Source organism: Vulpes lagopus, chromosome 5 (genome assembly GCF_018345385.1).
Source record: "Vulpes lagopus strain Blue_001 chromosome 5, ASM1834538v1, whole genome shotgun sequence".
Classification (NCBI taxonomy): Eukaryota; Metazoa; Chordata; class Mammalia; order Carnivora; family Canidae; genus Vulpes; species Vulpes lagopus.
The window spans coordinates 75,370,200-75,388,071 of NC_054828.1; the positions used below are offsets into that span (position 1 = coordinate 75,370,200).

Consider the following 17,872-nt stretch of genomic DNA (forward strand, 5'->3'; position numbering starts at 1 on the left):
AGGTAGCGATACAATAAGCTAAGAAGCTCCGTGGTCCCAACTTTAGAAGTTATAGTCTAGTTAAGAAGATGGGGTCTAGGGACGCCTGGGCGGCTCAGCGGTTGAGTGTCTGCCTTTGGCTCAAGGCATGATCCTGGGATTGAGTCCCATGTTGGGCTCTCTGCATGGAGCCTGCTTCTCCCTCTGCCTTTGTCTCTGCCTCTGTCTCTCTGTGTCTCTCATGAATAAATAAATAAATATTTTTTAAAAAGAATAAATAAATAAAATCTTTAAAAAAAAGAAGATGGGGTCTAATAATTCAGGTAATTCTACGGATTCCACAACACACACCCCACACCAGTTCATAGTTTCTAGTCCTTCCAAAAGGTATGATGCGGGCAGCCCCGGTGGTGCAGTGGTTTAGCGCCGCCTGCGTCCCAGGGCGTGATCCTGGAGACCCTGGATCGAGTCCCGCGTCGGGCTCTCTGTATGATGCCTGCTTCTCCCTCTGCCTGTGTCTCTGCCTCTCTCTCTCTCTGTCTCTATGAATAAATAAATCTTTAAAAAAAAAAAAAGGTATGATGCTGCAAGGCAGCACAGGCTGAGTCACAGACAGAACTAAGTGAAATGAGACTGGCAAGGTTTGGTTTGTGGGCTGGCTGTGTTCACATGTTGGGACTCCCCTGGGTGGGAGGGGAAATGATATCACTGTCACCAACTCTTTCATTTTCCATATCCCAGGGTGAGATAAATAAGATTAAGAAGTAAAAAAGTCAGGCAGCCTGGGTGGCTCAGCGGTTTAGCACCGCCTTTAGCCCAGGGCCTGATCCTGGGGCCCCGGGATTGAGTCCCATGTCGGACTCCCTGCATGGAGCCTGCTTCTCCTTCTGCTGGTGTCTCTGCCTCTTTCTCTCTCTCTCTCATGAATAAATAAATAAAAACTAAAGAAAAAAAAAGATTAAAAAAAAAAGAAGAAGTAAAAATGTCTCTTTCTCCCACGCCTAGCATCTATTCCAAAGCTGAGGAAAGCATTACTGCCTGGCAACACCAAAGAATAGGGAAAAAAGGAGAGAGAAACTGCAGAAATCAAGAATTGTGTTCTTTGGATATTGTGATGATGCCTCCAGGGGGCAGTACCGGGGCAGGGAAAGAGGCTAAGATGGCTCAGTCCTCCTTTCCTTGGTCTGGGGCTCCCGGTGTTCCCACCATTACTCCTCCCATTTTATTTTTAGCTGCCAGTGGGAGGGGGCAGGATGGGAGGGAAAGTAAAGAAAACAGAAAAGGAGAAGGACAGAGGCACAGAGGACTTCTCATACGGACAGAGAACAACCAGGCATGGAACTCCCCCTCATCCCTCACCTGCTCTTGCCCGTGGTGTTCCTGACAGGTGAGGGAGGTTGACCTCCATTCCTGCTGGGGAGAAAGGTGTATGGGTTGTTAGGCATTGGGACTTTTTGGGTTAAAATCTTTGGGAGTTAGAGTGAAAAGTTAACACTGATTCTGCACGGTCTGTGTCTGTGTGTTGTGCGTATACGTGTGTGTGTTTGTGTGTATGTGTGTGTGTCTTCATTTTTATGCCCACACCAGTGCTTGAGTATTGAGATAGGCAGGGCCTTGTGTCAGACTGGTGTCTAGTTATCTAAAATCTTTATCCTAAGCCCCAGAGGAGTGAGTGGACCAAAAAGAAGGATGTGACCTTCCACGTGGCTAGTCTGATTTTTATTATCCTCCATCCAACTTCTTTCTACCCATGGTGGTCTCTGGAGCCTGAGGCATAACTAACTCTGTGGTGAGAACAGTTTATCTAACCAATGAGCTACAGTTGCTGGTCGTAGAGCCCTGCCAGTTTCCCGGATGCAAAAAGGCTCACACAGAAAACACCTTTCTGAAAAGGAACATGGTTTGAGACAGCTTATAGCTATTGGTGGTGGGATGTGGGGGGAGGGGTGGGTGTGGCCTGAGGGGAGTTGCTTGAAAGGAGAGAGCCAGACAAGGAAGAACCGTGGGAGGGACCAGAGGCCTGGACGATTTCCTCACTAGTGCCCTGTAATCTTTGTTTCCTAAAATACCAGCTCTGATTTCTTTAAATTCTTTAAATTTTGTTTTATTTTTAAGTAAATTCTATGCCCAGCATGGGGCTTGAACTCCCGACTCTGAGGTCAAGAATAGTGTGGTTACTGGCTGAGTCAGCCAGGCACCCCATACCAGATCTGATTTTAAAGGGATTGGGGTGGGGTGGGGGGTGAGAATCAGCCAGGACAAGAGTAGGGGGTGTCTTTAGAGTGGGCTGAAAGTTATGGAAGAAGTGCAAGTAAGCGGGGAGCAGTTGGGAGAGTGGATGAGTTAGGAAAGGAGCAGGCTGTGGGGAACTTTGGGGTGATGGGACCCTTGGTAAGGATGGTTGGCAAACCATGTGTGTGGGCAGGCGAGTGGCCCCACCCAGTTAATTACCACTGAGGTTTTCAGGGCTGGAATCATGCACAGACCTAGACAGTGGAGAAACAGATTGAGAGTGTGACAGTGACTCTGGGAGTCATGAAGAGACAGACAGGAGACCTTGCCATGCAGTCCCCACTAGCCTCCTCTTGTCCTCTCTGGGGTCCTGTGTTTGGGGAGAATCTGGAAGGAACAATTGTTCTGGGCTGCAGAAAGGCCCCTCTCCCTCTATGACTCTTGCAGCTTCAGGAGGAGGATGTGTAGGAGGAATGATGTGCAAAAGAGGAACCTGACCCTTCCAGACATATTTGTGAATGAGATTTCAGGGGTGGGAATGGAAACACAGCTGTGACCAGCATGGCAGAGGGCCACAGGTTAGATATCTGGACCCAAACACAGGAAGCAGATCATCCTTGCTTGGAGGCTCTGAGTACAAGGTGTTGACAGAGGCCAAGACAACTTGTGAGTAAGAAACAGGGAGATAGACTGAGATCAAGACGTTCCCTTCGTGCTTCTCTCTGTTTGTGCCTCTCCAGTCATTCACTAGCCTCTCTGACTGCTGCCTGCTACTCTTCTGATCCTGCCTCCCAGGTCTGTGCTCCCCCTTTAACCTGGATGTGCATCACCCGCGCCTCTTCCCAGGGCCACCTGAGGCAGAATTTGGATATAGTGTCTTACAACATGTCGGGGGTGGCCGTCGATGGTGAGGAAAGACACCAGAGGGCCATGGGGTTGGGACTATGGTAGAGCTCTTAAAGGGGGTGGTGAGACAGATGGGAATCTAAAGAAATATGGTCTTTTGGAAGTGGCTGGGGTTCGGGACTTGCTATTCCATGCATTTTCCCTCTGTCCTATCTCAAAGGTCATGTTCACACCAAGTTCATACTCATGTTTTCCTCCCAGGATGCTGGTGGGCGCCCCCTGGGATGGGCCTTCAGGAGACAGAAGGGGGGATGTTTATCGCTGCCCTGTCGGGGGCTCCCACAGTGCTCCATGTGCCAAAGGCCATTTGGGTAAGAGGGTGCCTCACTCTTCCACTCCTAGCCCCTAACCTGATATGCTAGGACCTTTGGCCCCTCACACCTCACCTTCAACCCCATGTCCCACATACTCCGTCTTTGACTTGATCCTGACCTCATCCTCTTTCCAAATCACCCTAAATTCAAGAACTCCACATGTGACCCCATGATCTCATTCTCTTCTACCCCCTTCCAACCAGGTGACTATCCACTGGGAAATTCATCTCATCCTGCTGTGAATATGCACCTGGGAATGTCTCTGCTAGAGACAGACAACGATGGGGGATTCATGGTGACTAAGGAAAGGGGTCTCTGAAGGATTTGGCAGAGAAAAGGGTGGTATGGTGAGGGAGACGGGTCTATGTGGAGTGGTCAAGAAGTTTGAACCCCCCCCCCCAAAAAAAAAGTTTGAAACCGTAGAGAGAAAGGAGGGGAATCTCGGGGAGGGGTTTCTATGCCCCCCTCCCACGCCTGGGGGCAATATTTCCTCTACCTATCCCCAGGCTTGTGCCCCTCTCTGGTCTCGTGCTTGCGGCTCCTCTGTCTTCAGTTCTGGGATATGTGCCCGCGTAGATGCTTCATTCCGGCCCCAGGGCAGCCTGGCACCCACCGCACAACGTGAGCCAGCACCCAATGCAGGGGGGGAGGGAAAGATGGGGCAATAGGGTAGATGCTGGGCAGGTGGCCCACACAGCTTTCCTCCTTGTTACTTGATGTGCTGCAAAGGTTCCATGTCTCCTAACAGATTTGAATTCAGACTATTTGCCAGGGCATCAAGACTCCATAAAGTGAACTCACTCTGTCCCTCCACACACTGTACCTTGGCCATAGCAGTTCCCTCCCCATTCTCCTCTTTGTCATCTATTTTTATACCTCTGTGTCCTTTTATTTAAAGTGTTCTCCATGTAAATGCATCTTCTTATAGTCTCCTCTCCTCAAACATCTTCAGGGCTGCCTACTTCAATTCCCCACCGTCAGGCTGCCCCTCCTGTTCTCCTACATCGTGGTGCTCTGTTTTACCTAACACTTAAATTCTTCCTCTTTCTCTTCTTCCTCCCTTCTTCTTCTCCTCCTCCTCCTCTTCCTCCTTCCTCTTGTAAGTTGTATGCATGCTCAACTCCTCTTTTATTCATTTCTTCATTTACCCAGGGCCTGGCATACTACCTTCCTTGCATGTTCAGAAGTGCCTAAAAAGTGTTTGAATGGAATGTGCCCTCCTGTGACCTTTTCCCTTGCTGTCTTCATGCCCAGTATCCTTCTACACCTCTGTTCCTCATCAGAACACCCCTCCTCCTAGGCTGTCCCACCTACATGGATGTTGTCATCGTCTTGGATGGCTCCAATAGCATCTATCCCTGGTCTGAAGTTCAGACTTTCCTACGAAGACTGGTAGGGAGACTGTTCATTGACCCAGAGCAAGTACAGGTAAGAGATGGCCATTTGGATGGGCTTGGAGAGGGAGACACGGGGAGAGAGGAGGTGAATATAGGTAGTGTTTTCAGTAGTATCCAAGCACCCATCTCGTCACCCTCAGTACACACATGCCAGGTGAGTACACACTTCAATTTCAGGTGGGACTGGTGCAGTATGGAGAAAGCCCTGTGCATGAGTGGTCCCTGGGAGATTTCCGAACCAAGGAAGAAGTGGTGAGGGCAGCAAGGAACCTGAGTCGGCGAGAGGGACGAGAAACAAAGACTGCACAAGCAATCCTGGTGGCCTGGTGAGGCATTGGGAAGGGGAGCCTGGAAGGCCAGAGCGAGGAGGGCCTAGAAGTCTTAGGGGAGGGTCTGGAGTGCAGGGTGTCCATTCTAAGATGTCTGGCATGCTTTTCTTTGTGCGCACACTGGTGGGTGGGGAAGGCTAAGCCGGCTGTCACTGCATACCCTTCTCAACACATTCTTCAAACTGTTGATGTCTGTGTCTTTCCATGTTTCTGATTTCGCTATCTCTGTAGACCGAACTCTCTCTATCCCTCCACTCTCCCTTTGGTCTTGGCCTTCGGGGTCTCCACCACTCACATCCTAGCCCACTTGCCAACAGTGATTGAAGACTCATATCTGGGAAGACTCCCTTGTCCTGACCACTCTCCTTGATTTTACATCCTCTGACTGTATGTGTCCTCTCTTCAGTGTGCCGTTTGCTGAATGAATCTGTGAATGAATGGATTTTATACATATTTGCTTTGAGGATATGCTGCTTTATGTGTTCTCTGATATTCAAACATTGCAGCTCTTACCGTGTGCTGGTCCCCATGCCAGACACTGTCAGGGAGATGGTCTGTAAGGCAAGATGCCTGACCTTGGTGAACTGCTGACAGTGGTGTGTGTGTGTGTGTGTGTGTGTGTGTGTGTGTATCTGCATACATGTGATCATACTTCACTCTTTTTTCTCTCTTCTTAGCACAGAAGGATTCAGTCTGTCCCGTGGTGGCCGACCAGAGGCTGCCAGGCTGCTGGTGGTTGTCACGGATGGAGAGTCACACGATGGGGAGGAGCTTCCCGCTGCACTAAAGGCCTGTGAGGCTGGAAGAGTGACCCGCTATGGGATCGCGGTGAGACTCTGCCCTGGATTCAGAAGGATGGAGTGGGGGTGGTGACATTGAGGACAGAGAACTCAAAGAAAATGGACATCAACCACTTCCCAGAGATCAGCTATACTGCCCCTCCTTCATTTTCATTGGCTGTGTCCTGTGCCAGCCCTAACATCCTACTCCACACAGCTAGCTGACCCCACCTGGCTCTCCTGACCTCAGGTCCTTGGCCACTATCTCCGGAGGCAGCGAGACCCCACTTCCTTCCTGCGGGAAATCCGAATGATTGCCAGTGACCCAGATGAGAGATTCTTCTTCAATGTCACAGATGAAGCTGCACTGACTGACATTGTAGATGCCCTGGGAGACCGGATTTTTGGCCTCGAGGGTAACAATGACCCTGGAGAAATGGGGGGCAGGGGAAGGGGAGCTGTGGGTGTAGGTGGGGTTCTGTGGGGAGTTCAGTAAGTTGAAGAAAATGTCTTCCCTGATACTGCCTTGATATTTTCTCATGCTCAAGGGTCCCATGGAGAAAATGAAAGCTCTTTCGGGCTGGAAATGTCTCAGATTGGTTTCTCCACTCATCGGCTGAAGGTTGGACAGACTCTGACCCCACTATGACCTCTCTCAACATTTGACTTCTCCCAACCTGAGACTTGAGACTTGGGCAACTTCAACTCAGGGTTCTTCTAGATAGCTTCTTTAACCAGTGCACATGCTGACCTTCCCATGCCTTTCCAACTGGCCCCAGTGTACTTTTAGTGGCCTTCTCACTCCTGGGGTTTTTACTTCCTGTTTCCTGATGTCTTTTCAAGGGACCCCATCTGTTTCTGCCATACAGGATGGGATTCTCTTTGGAATGGTGGGGGCCTACGACTGGGGGGGCTCCGTATTGTGGCTCGAAGAGGGTCACCATCTTTTCCCCCCACGGACAGCCCTGGAAGATGAGTTCCCCCCTGCTTTCCAGAACCATGCAGCCTACTTGGGTGAGTAGCAGAGGGCTGCAGGGGGCTGGGGGACAAGGAGGAAATGCTTCACCAGTGCGAGGGTATGAGAGCAGTTTCTCACTAATCTGCTGCTCTCCTTGGGACCTCCTCCTGTGCCTCTGGCGAACCTTCCTACTCTGACCCCATCTGCTTTCCCTTTCGCCCTTGATTCCCTGCCCACCTCTAGGTTACTCTGTTTCCTCCATGCTTTTGCGGGGTGGACGCCGCCTCTTTCTCTCAGGAGCTCCTCGGTTTAGACACAGAGGAAAGGTCATCGCCTTCCAGCTTAAGAAAGATGGGGCTGTGAGGGTTGCCCAGAGCCTCCAGGGGGAGCAGGTAGGACATCCAAGGAAGGGTGGGACCCTCAGATCCTGAGGGACCTTCAGGCTGTGGGGAGGAAAGGGAAGGGTCAAGAGAGGAGCCTGAAAAGTCTTTGCTGAACTCTGGTTGGCAGAATCTGCAAAGGGTGTGAGGACCAGACTAGCAGGCTGGCAGATGCTTCTCATTTGTCCATAATCACCTTGTGTCTTTTCTCTGGGGTCACCACTCTCCACCATTCCCCAGATTGGTTCCTACTTTGGCAGTGAGCTCTGCCCACTGGATACAGATGGGGATGGAACAACCAATGTCTTACTTGTGGCTGCTCCCATGTTCCTGGGACCCCAGAATAAGGAGACGGGGCGTGTTTATGTGTATCTGGTGGGGCAGGTGAGACTTGCTGGGATCCCCTTGAACTTGTCTTGGGGGAGTGGAGGAAAGAAGGGAGAGAAGGCTCCTCCATTCACGGGCTCACTGACAGCTTGGGACTATCAAGCCAGCATCTTCTGTCTTCTTCTCCCTCCACCAGCAGTCCTTGCTGACACTCCAGGGCACGCTTCAGCCAGAACCCCCCCAGGATGCTCGGTTTGGCTTTGCCATGGGTGCCATTCCTGATCTGAACCAAGATGGTTTTGCTGATGTGGCTGTGGGGGCGCCCCTGGAGGATGGGCATCACGGAGCCCTGTACCTATATCATGGCACCCAGAGTGGAATCAGGCCCCGTCCTGCCCAGGTCAGGAGTGTCCAGATAAAGCAGGGACATGGATGGGAGGAAGGGAAGTGGGAGGAGTGGAGGGCATGCTCCTTGCTCCTCCATGTTTCCCTGACCTTGAGACACAAACTGGACAAGTGCTTTTTTATCAGTAGTCAAAAAGCTGAGGTGGGGATCCCTGGGTGGCGCAGCAGTTTGGCGCCTGCCTTTGGCCCAGGGCGCGATCCTGGAGACCCGGGATCGAATCCCACGTCGGGCTCCCGGTGTATGGAGCCTGCTTCTCCCTCTGCCTGTGTCTCTGCCTCTCTCTCTCTCTCTGTGACTATCATAAATAAATAAAAAAATAAAAATTAAAATTAAAAAAAAAAAAGCTGAGGTGGTACAGTAGGATACAGGCTGCTGTATTAGAGACTCCTGAACACAAGCTAATTTATCTTATTCCTTCTTATTCTTATTCTTTATTGTGTGCCTGGTGGGTGGCCTGGGTTGCCAGGCATGAGAGTCCCTGCTCAGTCTCCCCTCTCTTCCTCTCAGAGGATTGCTGCCATCTCCATGCCACAGGCCCTCAGCTACTTTGGCCGTAGTGTGGATGGCCGGCTGGATCTGGATGGAGATGACCTGGTTGATGTGGCTGTGGGTGCCCAAGGGGCAGCTGTCCTGCTCAGGTGAGAGGTCCCAGCTCTGGAAACTGGACAGCGTGGTGTGGCCGTTAAAAGCAAGGGCTTGGGAGTCAGACTTGGATTTGTATTTCTTGAACAACTTGTTCTGTTCCTCCATTTCCTAGTTCTTTTTGTTTGTTTTGTTTTAAAGATTTTATTTCTTTATTCATGAGAGAGAGAGAGAGAGAAAGAGAGAGAGGCAGAGGGAGAAGCAGGCTCCATGCAGGGAGCCCGATGTGGGACTTGATCCCAGGACCCCAGGATCACGCCCTGAGCCAAAAGCAGCCGACCAATTGCTGAGCCACCCAGCCATCCCCATTTCCTAGTTTTTAAAGTGGGAATGATCGTAGGGCCTACCTCATAGGCTTGTTGTGAGGATCCAATCACATTCAGGTAAAGATCTTGACACAGTGCCTAGCATATGGCAAGTATTTCTTCAATGTCAGCTATTATCTTCCCACTGGAAGGTTCAGGGGAGGGTGACACATATACATCTAGCCCCTTGTTCTTTTCTTTGACCTCTGGGAGGCCAACACTGGGGATTGCCTTTTTCAAAGGGCTTTCCTCTTACTGCTAGGATTTCTTTCCCACCCTGCTTCCAGCTCCCGGCCCATTGTCCACCTGGGCCCCTCCCTGGAGGTTACCCCACCAGCCATCAGTGTGGTTCAGAAGAACTGCAGCCGGCGAGGCCAAGAGGCAGCCTGCCTTTCTGCGGCCCTTTGCTTCCAAGTGACCTCTCGCACTCCGGGCCGCTGGAATCGCCGATTCTGTGAGTGGCAGGAGCCTCCTAAGCAACTCTCAGCCCCACTTGCCTTGGTCTCTGCCTGACCCCCTTCACTGTCGTTCCTGCCTGCCCTGTCCAGATTTGCGGTTTACAGCATCACTAGATGAGTGGACGGCAGGGGCGCGGGCTGTGTTTGATGGCTCTGGCCAGAGGCTGTCCCCTCGGAGGCTCCAGCTCAGCGTAGGGAATGTCACCTGTGAGCAGCTGCACTTCCATGTGCTGGTGAGGAGGGGCAGTAAGTGCTTCTCATCAGGGCCTGGGAGGAAGGGGAGGGCTGATGGGAGGAGGAATTCTGGCTATATTGGCAAGAAAGCCAGGAAGTTCAGCCTCTGGAAGCAGGCTGATCTGGGTTTGAAGCCTAGCTCCACTGGTCTACTTCAAGTCACACAACCTTCAAACCTCAGGTTCCTTGCCTGACAGGAGAAGACACTAATAACAACTATACTGTGGGAGTATGTTAGAATTAAATGTAATGGTATTGATAAACCCTTAGGACAGTACCCAGCACAGACAAGGTGCTGGGTAAATGATCACTATAACAATCACATTCTTCACGGGGCCTGGGCTGTACCCCTAACCCTGGCTCCCCATGATCCTTGACTCTGGTTTTCTTCAGGATACCTCAGATTACCTCCGGCCACTGGCCTTGACTGTGACCTTTGCATTGGACAACACTACGAAGCCAGGGCCTGTGCTGGATGAGGGCTCACCCACCTCCATACAAAAGCTGGTCAGTGGTGCCAAGCCCAGCCCTGTTTCTCAGTCCCGATGCTGCCCTTCTCAGTGACTTCAAGAGGCGTGGAGGGTGGAGACCTGATATTGTGGCAAAATCTGATCTGGGCACCCCCTCTTCTCTTTTCACTTTTCCCCTAATTCCATTTCTTTCTCCTTGCCTTCCTACCAGGCCTTAGCCCCTTCTTTCCCCTCTAGGTCCCCTTCTCAAAGGACTGTGGCCCTGACAATGAATGCATCACAGACCTGGTGCTTCGAGCCAGTGTAGACATCAGAGGCTCTAGGTAAGACAGGCATGAACTGGCCAAACTGGGGTGACCTGAAGCAGACTGGAAGGAGCTTGCAGGGAGCTGGAGGATTGTGTGTTGCCCAGGAAAGCAGAAGTGATGTTTTGGGCAGTTTTTCAACTTGTGGGCTCTCCCCTTATCCACCACTCCTAGGAGGGACCCATTCGTGGTTCGAGGAGGTCGGCAGAAAGTGCTGGTGTCAGCAACTCTGGAGAACAGGAAGGAAAATGCCTACAACACTAGCCTGAGTCTCAGCTTCTCCAGAAACCTCCATCTGGCCAGTTTCACATCTCAGGTACCTGGATGGAGGGTGGTTTAGGAGGAGTCAGAGCCAAAGGAAGGAGAAGACAGGGGTATGGGCCTGGGCTGTGAAGGCCCAGAGGGAAGCTCAGTGTTCAGAGGCTGCAGGTGGGAGAGCACTTGCAGCCTCAGCTTCAGCCCCATCTCCCTTCCTCTGCTCTTAGAGGGACAGCCCAGTGAAGGTGGAGTGTGCAGCCCCTTCCCCTCATGTCCGGCTCTGCAGTGTGGCTCACCCTGTCTTTCGGACTGGAGCCAAGGTGAATGGGAAAGAGGCTCTGAGAGAGCAGGTGCTGGAGTCTGTGGGGCCTGGGAGTTTAGGGAAGGAGGTACACAAGGGCTCTTGTTCTTCTGCTGGCCTCATGAAGAGGAATATACCATGACCCCATATGATCCCAGGTGACCTTCTTGCTGGAGTTTGAGTTTAGCTGCTCCTCCCTCCTGAGCCACGTCCTTGTGAGGCTGACTGCTACAAGGTGAGAACAAAGGAAACTTCCTCCCAGGCCTCTCCTGTTGGGTCTTGTGGGGGAAGGTGTGTCTGAGAGGGGACTAGGATGTGAGCCTCTCCCCCTAACCCTACAGCAATAGCCTGGAGAAAAATGGGACCCTTCAAGATAACACAGCCCAGATCTCAGCCTACATTCAATATGAGCCCCACCTCCTGTTCTCCAGGTATGGCTCAGCTCCCCACTATGACCCCATTCTGACCCCAGGCTCATAATCTATGTTTCCTCCCTTTCCTTCCATGTGTTTCAGTGTTTCCCCCAAAACTCTTGGGCTGCTCCATCTTTTTACTCTCAGTCCCACTCAAGTTGAACCTTTTAAGCATCTTACTTTCCTAGGTATAGGTATACCTATGCATCCTAGGTATAGGGCTTTGCTCAAGGCCCTGGGGAGGGAAGCTGGGGTGGGGGGAATGTATTGTGATCATAAAGTTTGTACCAAGTCTATGTCATGTCCCATTTCGATCTTCTTTATGTACACCCATCTCTTTATCCATGTGCTGGCTCTGCCTTCCCTGAATCCGTGTCTGTGTGCTGATCATGTGTCCCTGTGTCTGTGTCATGGCTGTGACCATGTACCTCCTGACTTGGTGTCCACGCAGTGAGTCCACTCTGCACCGCTATGAGGTTCACCCATATGGGACCCTCCCAGTGGGTCCCGAATTCAAAACCACTCTTAGGGTGAGAAGCTGGAGGGGCTTTGGCATGAGCAGGGGGAGGGGGAGGAGTCCTGAGCAAAGGAGGGGAGTCTCTCTCAGATTTCCAGTGGCATCTAGAGTAAAGCGACAGAAGAGGAAGGATCTTCTGTCTCCCACTTCTTCCCATTTCCAATCCTCTCAGGTTCAGAACCTTGGCTGCTATGTGGTCAGTGGCCTCATCATCTCAGCCTTCCTTCCAGCTGTAGCCCATGGGGGCAACTACTTCCTGTCATTGTCTCAAGTCGTCACTAACAATGTGAGTCTGGGCTAAGGGTGGATGGATCCCTGCCACCTCTATCTGGCGAACTTACCTAACCTCCCATCTGCTGGGTCACCACTCTCAGGGCTCCTTCTTCTGGAAGACCTTTCTTTAACACATGTGGCTTGTTTGGGGAGAAAGAAAGGGATTGCCCAGGGAAGAACCACAGAATGTGGGAGTATGTTCCTGCTCAGCCTGGAATGGCTGGCCTCTTGCCATCAAGAGGGTCTCTCACATTGCCTCTCCCTCTAGGCAAGCTGCACAGTACAGAACCTGACTGAGCCTCCACAGCCCCCCGTGCACCCAGAGGAGTTTCAGTACATGAACAGACTGGTATGAGTCACAAGAAGGTGAAGAAGATGTCCAGAGTGGGAATGCATAGGGGAGCAGTAAATTTCAGAGTCTTGGAATAGAATAGGGAATAGAACTTGGGGTGGAGAATAGGCGATTTTTCCACTCCAAGATCCTGATCTGTCTCTCTCTTCTGGCAGAATGGGAGCAACACTCGGTGTCAGGTCGTGAGGTGCCATCTTGGGCGACTGGCAAAGGGGACCGAGGTCTCTGTTGGACTATTGAGACTGGTTCACAATGAATTTTTCCGGAGGGTAAATCTTTTCTTTTTCTTTTAAAATCTTTTATTCTACTACCATCTTTCCACTCCTACCTGAAACTTCATGGGCTTTGGCATAGACTCATGTTCAAGTTCTAGCTTTGCCTCCTACTATCTGTTGGACCTTGAACAAGTTATTTTATCTCTCTCCGATTCTTTCTCTTCATCTCTAAAATGGGGAATATAATACCTACTTCATGGAGTTGTAAAGAATAAATGAATAAGGAGATGGATTCATTAAAGGTAGTTATTATCCTTGTATTTTCTTCTGTTTATCATCCCTTGGTGCTATGGCAATAACCAACATTTATAGGATATCTAAATCCAACAGTTAATAATCTATCACATGCCTACTATATAAAAGGACCTGTATTAGGTAGATACTGAGGAGAATGTCCCCAACACTTAGCACCATGCCTAACTCATTATGGTGACTCAATGCATTTCTCTTAAACAAGTAAATAAATAGTTGATATTATATGCATGATAAGTATTGGAGGGTAATGGGAGGCAAGATTGTAGAGCTATAGGGATCTAGGTTATGAAAGTTCTCCAAAGCTAGGGAGATGAAATTAAACTTAAATATGATAGGCAGTCAGCAGTCAGTGTGACTTTCTGAGCAGGGAAATGACATCTTAATTATAACAGCTATTTCTCACTAGGGGCTATTTACTTTGAATAGCACAAGATCCCTGGGATGTAGGTATATTTTATGGGAAAGTCTGAGATACCATCCTTCTCTAAGTCTGGTTCTCCCTTTATCTCTCCTCAGTATCCTTTTTCATTCATTTATTTATTTTCTCAATAAAGCTTTCTTGAGGAACTCATGTGTACTTGGTACTCTGCTAGGTACCGGGCACTAGAAACACATACATTTGTAAGACACAACTCTTGACCTCAAGGACCTTATAGTCCAGTGGTAAAAGAGAAGTAAACAGGATAATAAGACCTAATCCAGGGTGATGAGGGTTAGGAGGAAACATTTCTCTAATTTCCAGAGTGGATGACATCTAAATTTCAACCTAAAGGAAGGGTAGGGGCTAGCCAAAGAAAGGGGAGTTAAATAATACCACATAGAGCAAACAGCACATATGAAGGGCCAGAGACTTTCCATCTATCACCCTTCCTCTCTTTCTCCATTGGTCTCCAACCTTTTTTTCTGGTCTGGAAGATGTTGTAAGTTGTACCTACCAGCCTCATCTTTGCTGTTGGGATTCTAAGACCATACCACCTGATGATGGCTCACTTTAAATGTCTTCCAATCCACTTGTTCCACAGGCCAAATTCAAGTCTCTGACGGTGGTCAGCACCTTTGAGCTGGGAGCTAAGGAGGGCAGTGTCCTACGGCTGCCTGAAGCCTCTCGTTGGAGTGAGGTGGGATAGGAGCCTGAGTTTGAGAGCAGTGGAAAGAGTGAGGGTGGGATTTGGGCAAGGGCACCTGGAGGCCTTTTCAGAAGCCAGGCCTCCTCATTAGGCAGCAGCTGGGGAGTTGGAAGTGATAAATCAGGATGCTTGGGTCTGACTGCCTTATTCCTGCCTCAGTTTCTTTCTTTTATTCTTCTATGTCACCCCTATAATGGGAAGTAAGGCTAGCTGGGACAAAGGGTACAAGTACCAAACAGCTCTCCTCCCCACACAGAGCCTGCTGGAGGTGATTCAGACCCGCCCTGTCCTCATCTCCCTATGGATCCTTATTGGCAGTGTCCTGGGAGGGCTTCTCCTACTTGCTCTCCTTGTCTTCTGTCTTTGGAAGGTAAGCACTGCTTTGGTGGGAAATATGGGGCATGGTGCCCATGAGTTGAGGGCTCCTTGATTAGAGCTGGGGGAACTGGATTTGTGCTGGCCAGCTAAGTAGGCTGTGGGTGTCCTGCCTGGATCTCTTTCACTCTAGTCTACAAATGTTGGTTGGATTAATCTAAGCCAAATAAAATAAACTAGAATCTCATTTTTGGAAGCAGAAGAAAAGTGAAGATTTCAGATATGTCTGATGGCTGTTGGCAAGGTCCCCAGGCAGGACATTTGGCGATGACTCTTATCTCTTCCTCTACAGCTTGGCTTCTTTACCCGTAAGAAAATCCCTGAGGAAGAAAAAAGAGAAGGGAAATTGGAGCAATGAATGTAGAATAACGCCCTAGAAAGTCCTCCTTGGCAGCTTCTCCAAAAGACTTGCATAAGAGCCAAGGTTTGGGGGCTCAGATGGACAAGAAGAAGCCTTTAGACTGTCTCCCCAGACCTACAGCCTGACTTGACTTTTGAGTCATGAGGATGCTGCTGGAAGAGATGAGGCCTTACCTCAGACGAGAAAGGGTGTCACCAAAACCAGAAACACTTTCACCCTGTACTTCCCGCTTCGTGATCCCAGTTCCACAGCCAACCCTGGGGCCTTGGTTTGGGTTTTTCCTTAGCCCCAGGAACCAAGATTTTTTTTTGCCACAGCTCCCTGACTCCTTTTAGAATCCCCCTCCATCCTCCCTCAAGTTTGGAAAGGATGAGGACTATCTTCCTCCATTCCCTGAGTCTCACCTTCCTGCCTGCTCCATACTCCACAGAAGGGAGCTGATGTTGGCTTCAGAAAGTAAAGTCAACATCTGCTGCTTTCCTGTGGAGTCTGGTGATTCAGAGAGCCGGATGGGGAGAGTCAACAGGAAAAAAGGAGGGAGGAGGTAAAGCCACAAGAGACATTCTGTACAATTCCAAGGAACAGAGAAGCTTTTAGACGGGCAAACGCCATCCCCCTGAAACCTGAGACTTCATGGTGCAGTAGCCCGCCCTCAGGTGCCTGTGAAACTGAGCTGCCCCGGGGCCTGCTGGGCATGGGTTTCCCAACTCTCAGCAGTCCCTGGGAGCACAGCCAGGGTTGCGTGCCTGATTCTCCGGAGCCAGGAGCCCCCAGGTGGCTAGAGCTGGAGTAGCAGAGAAAAGTCCCAGGGTTTTGGTCCTGGCCATGGAGAGTTGGATAGCTGTGGGCAGTGTTTTCTCCTCTCTCAGCGGGCCTCACCTACTCATGAGCCCTCTTTGGGGCCACCTTTTAGAAACAAGAGAGAAGGGAGATGACTTCTTCTTGATAGTTGGAAACCCTTTCACCGGCTTTGGGAAGCAGCAGTTCCATGGAATCTAAACTAGTCAGGTCCACATTAATGAAGAAGCCAAAGTAGGTGGAAGGAGGTCTCTGGGGAGTAAGCCCTCACTCACTTAGCATGGGTTGTGTGGCTCTAGGCAAATGTTTCTGGGGCAACAGTAGGCATTCCTTGTAGGGCTTCTCTGGTGGAATGAGTTTGGCAGCCTTGCCTGATATTTACTGGAAATTCCCAATTTCTATCTCTGGGTCACCTCACCACCTCTCCTCCCGTTTTGTGGTCATGGCCAGTAGTAGAGAGAATTAGATTTTCACCAACAACTGGGTAACTTACATTTCTTTGTAATCAAGACTTTGGACATCAAGGTCTATTATTGGTCTCTAAGGCTTGGCTCTGACGGCCATTTGAAGAATCAGTACCAGTTTTGAGCTGAGAAGAGAGGAGGCCTGACTGGGCAGTTGACTGGTAGCCACAGAACTTGTTCTCCAGGGCTGCTCTTGAGGCCTGGCCACAATGTTTATCTTGGAATGTCTCTGGCCTTTTGCACAGGACTTTGTCTCTGTTTCCTAGCAGGGTGGACGGGTATATCAGTTGGTCAGAACAAATAAAGTTCAGTGTCAAATGATTTCTGATTCTCTTTGAGTTCCCAAGGATATGGATGGCTCAGGAATGGTGAGAGGGAAATTCTTGGACCACCTGAGACCTTATACAGTTGAATTTCTGGAAGGTAAAGTCATAAAATATTTGAAATGTTTTCTGTGATTCTCCCACTGGAGATGTATTCTAGCCTGCATTCCTCATCTACCTAAGTGACTACAGAGTTGTAGGCCTAGATTGAAACCCCAGGTCTGCCATTTATTAGCGGTGCGGCCTTGGACAAGTCATAATTACCCTGAGGCTCGGGTTTAAATCTCAGCTATACCACTTAAAACCTGTTTGACCTTGGACAGATTTAACTTCTTTAAGTCTTGGCTTTCTTGACTTTAAACTTCCTAGGGTTGTGAGGGCCAAAGGAGATAAGTAAAGTAAGCATATACTAAGTACTCAATAAAGGATAACTATTGTTATAAAAATATTTTATTATAAAATAATTTACCTTGCTGTGTATTGTGAGGGTTAAGTCAGAATGTATATCGAAGCACTAAGTGGTGCCCCTAATCTAGTGACCCACTCCTACAAGTCTTGAAGATTTGTTTTGCCTATGTGCTATTGTCTCCTGCCACTAAATCTTTTTTTAAAATTTAAGTTCAATTAACGTATAGTGTATTATTAGTTTCAGAAGTAGAGTTCAGTGATTCATCAGTCTTACACAATAGCCAGTGCTCCTTACGTCATGTCCCGCCATTAAATCTCATCCTACGCCTCATTCCCTTTGAAGCCTTCATGCCCACTAAGGAGATAATTAGAAGGTTCCAATGGTAGAAATCAAATATCTTTGATTTTTTTTAGACATCTAGTATTCTTCTAGTACTTTCAAGGAACATGTGTGCTTAAGACCATTTCTCTCCCTCTATTGTTTAACTCCAAAAATGGTGGCTGGTCTGGCCAATAGGCAGGGACGACATTCTGTGGCACGCTCGTGAGTTTTTTGTAGTAGGGGGAGTCCATAGTGACCCTTAGTGCACTTCATATAGGCTATCGCTTGATCAACCTTTATGAAGCATGTTTTCTGAGGCTGGAACAGAGGCCATGGTTATATGGACAGATCTCCCTCTTTATTCCCAGTCAGCACCAAAAGGGAGATGCATTTCTTTGAGGACTGTTCATTTAATTCTCTATCCATTTAATTAAAAGAACATTTTAAGTATTTTTCCCCACCTAAAGATCCTGCTCTTCTCTATCCTTCAACTCCAGAGTGGGACTTTCTCTAACCCAACCTATTCTTAAACAAGCCTCTGAAGCAGAGCCAGTTTGAGAAGCCACTGTAGAAACAGCAGGGTCTCCTCAGACACAGGACTATGCCTTCCTTTCTTCTCATTGTTGCAT

The 17,872-nt window shown here is 49.4% G+C and overlaps 1 protein-coding gene across 6 annotated transcripts; it reads left to right on the plus strand.

The window, feature by feature from the left end:
* The first annotated feature begins 4 nt into the window (after positions 1 to 4).
* Positions 5 to 16,842, plus strand: ITGA10 (integrin subunit alpha 10). 6 transcript variants are annotated; one of them, XM_041755568.1, is made up of 30 exons: positions 5 to 1,366; positions 3,007 to 3,118; positions 3,319 to 3,428; positions 3,635 to 3,735; positions 3,938 to 4,052; positions 4,732 to 4,859; positions 5,006 to 5,154; positions 5,835 to 5,985; positions 6,187 to 6,352; positions 6,485 to 6,558; positions 6,806 to 6,950; positions 7,138 to 7,286; positions 7,515 to 7,658; positions 7,798 to 8,001; positions 8,515 to 8,645; positions 9,242 to 9,408; positions 9,503 to 9,645; positions 10,040 to 10,153; positions 10,354 to 10,439; positions 10,596 to 10,737; positions 10,907 to 10,999; positions 11,139 to 11,215; positions 11,322 to 11,411; positions 11,845 to 11,923; positions 12,083 to 12,196; positions 12,452 to 12,532; positions 12,691 to 12,804; positions 14,088 to 14,183; positions 14,449 to 14,562; positions 14,860 to 16,842. In XM_041755568.1, exons 1-30 carry the CDS (start codon positions 1,315 to 1,317, stop codon positions 14,923 to 14,925), a joined length of 3,507 nt encoding a protein of 1,168 aa, XP_041611502.1. In that variant the 5' UTR covers positions 5 to 1,314; the 3' UTR covers positions 14,926 to 16,842. The 6 variants fall into 6 exon arrangements, 5 of the variants coding, with proteins under 5 accessions (XP_041611502.1, XP_041611503.1, XP_041611505.1 ...); XM_041755569.1 differs by having other exon boundaries at positions 3,635 to 3,726; XM_041755570.1 differs by lacking the exons at positions 5 to 1,366; positions 3,007 to 3,118 and having other exon boundaries at positions 3,154 to 3,428.
* Positions 16,843 to 17,872: the final 1,030 nt, after the last annotated feature.

Coding starts and splice junctions, on each gene's coding strand:
- ITGA10 (XM_041755568.1), top strand. CDS start 1,315: ATGGAACTCCCCCTCATCCCTCACCTGCTCTTGCCCGTGGTGTTCCTG. Junction 12,533..12,690: donor TTCAGTACATGAACAGACTG/GTATGAGTCACA, acceptor CTCTTCTGGCAG/AATGGGAGCAACACTCGGTG. Junction 12,805..14,087: donor ACAATGAATTTTTCCGGAGG/GTAAATCTTTTC, acceptor CTTGTTCCACAG/GCCAAATTCAAGTCTCTGAC.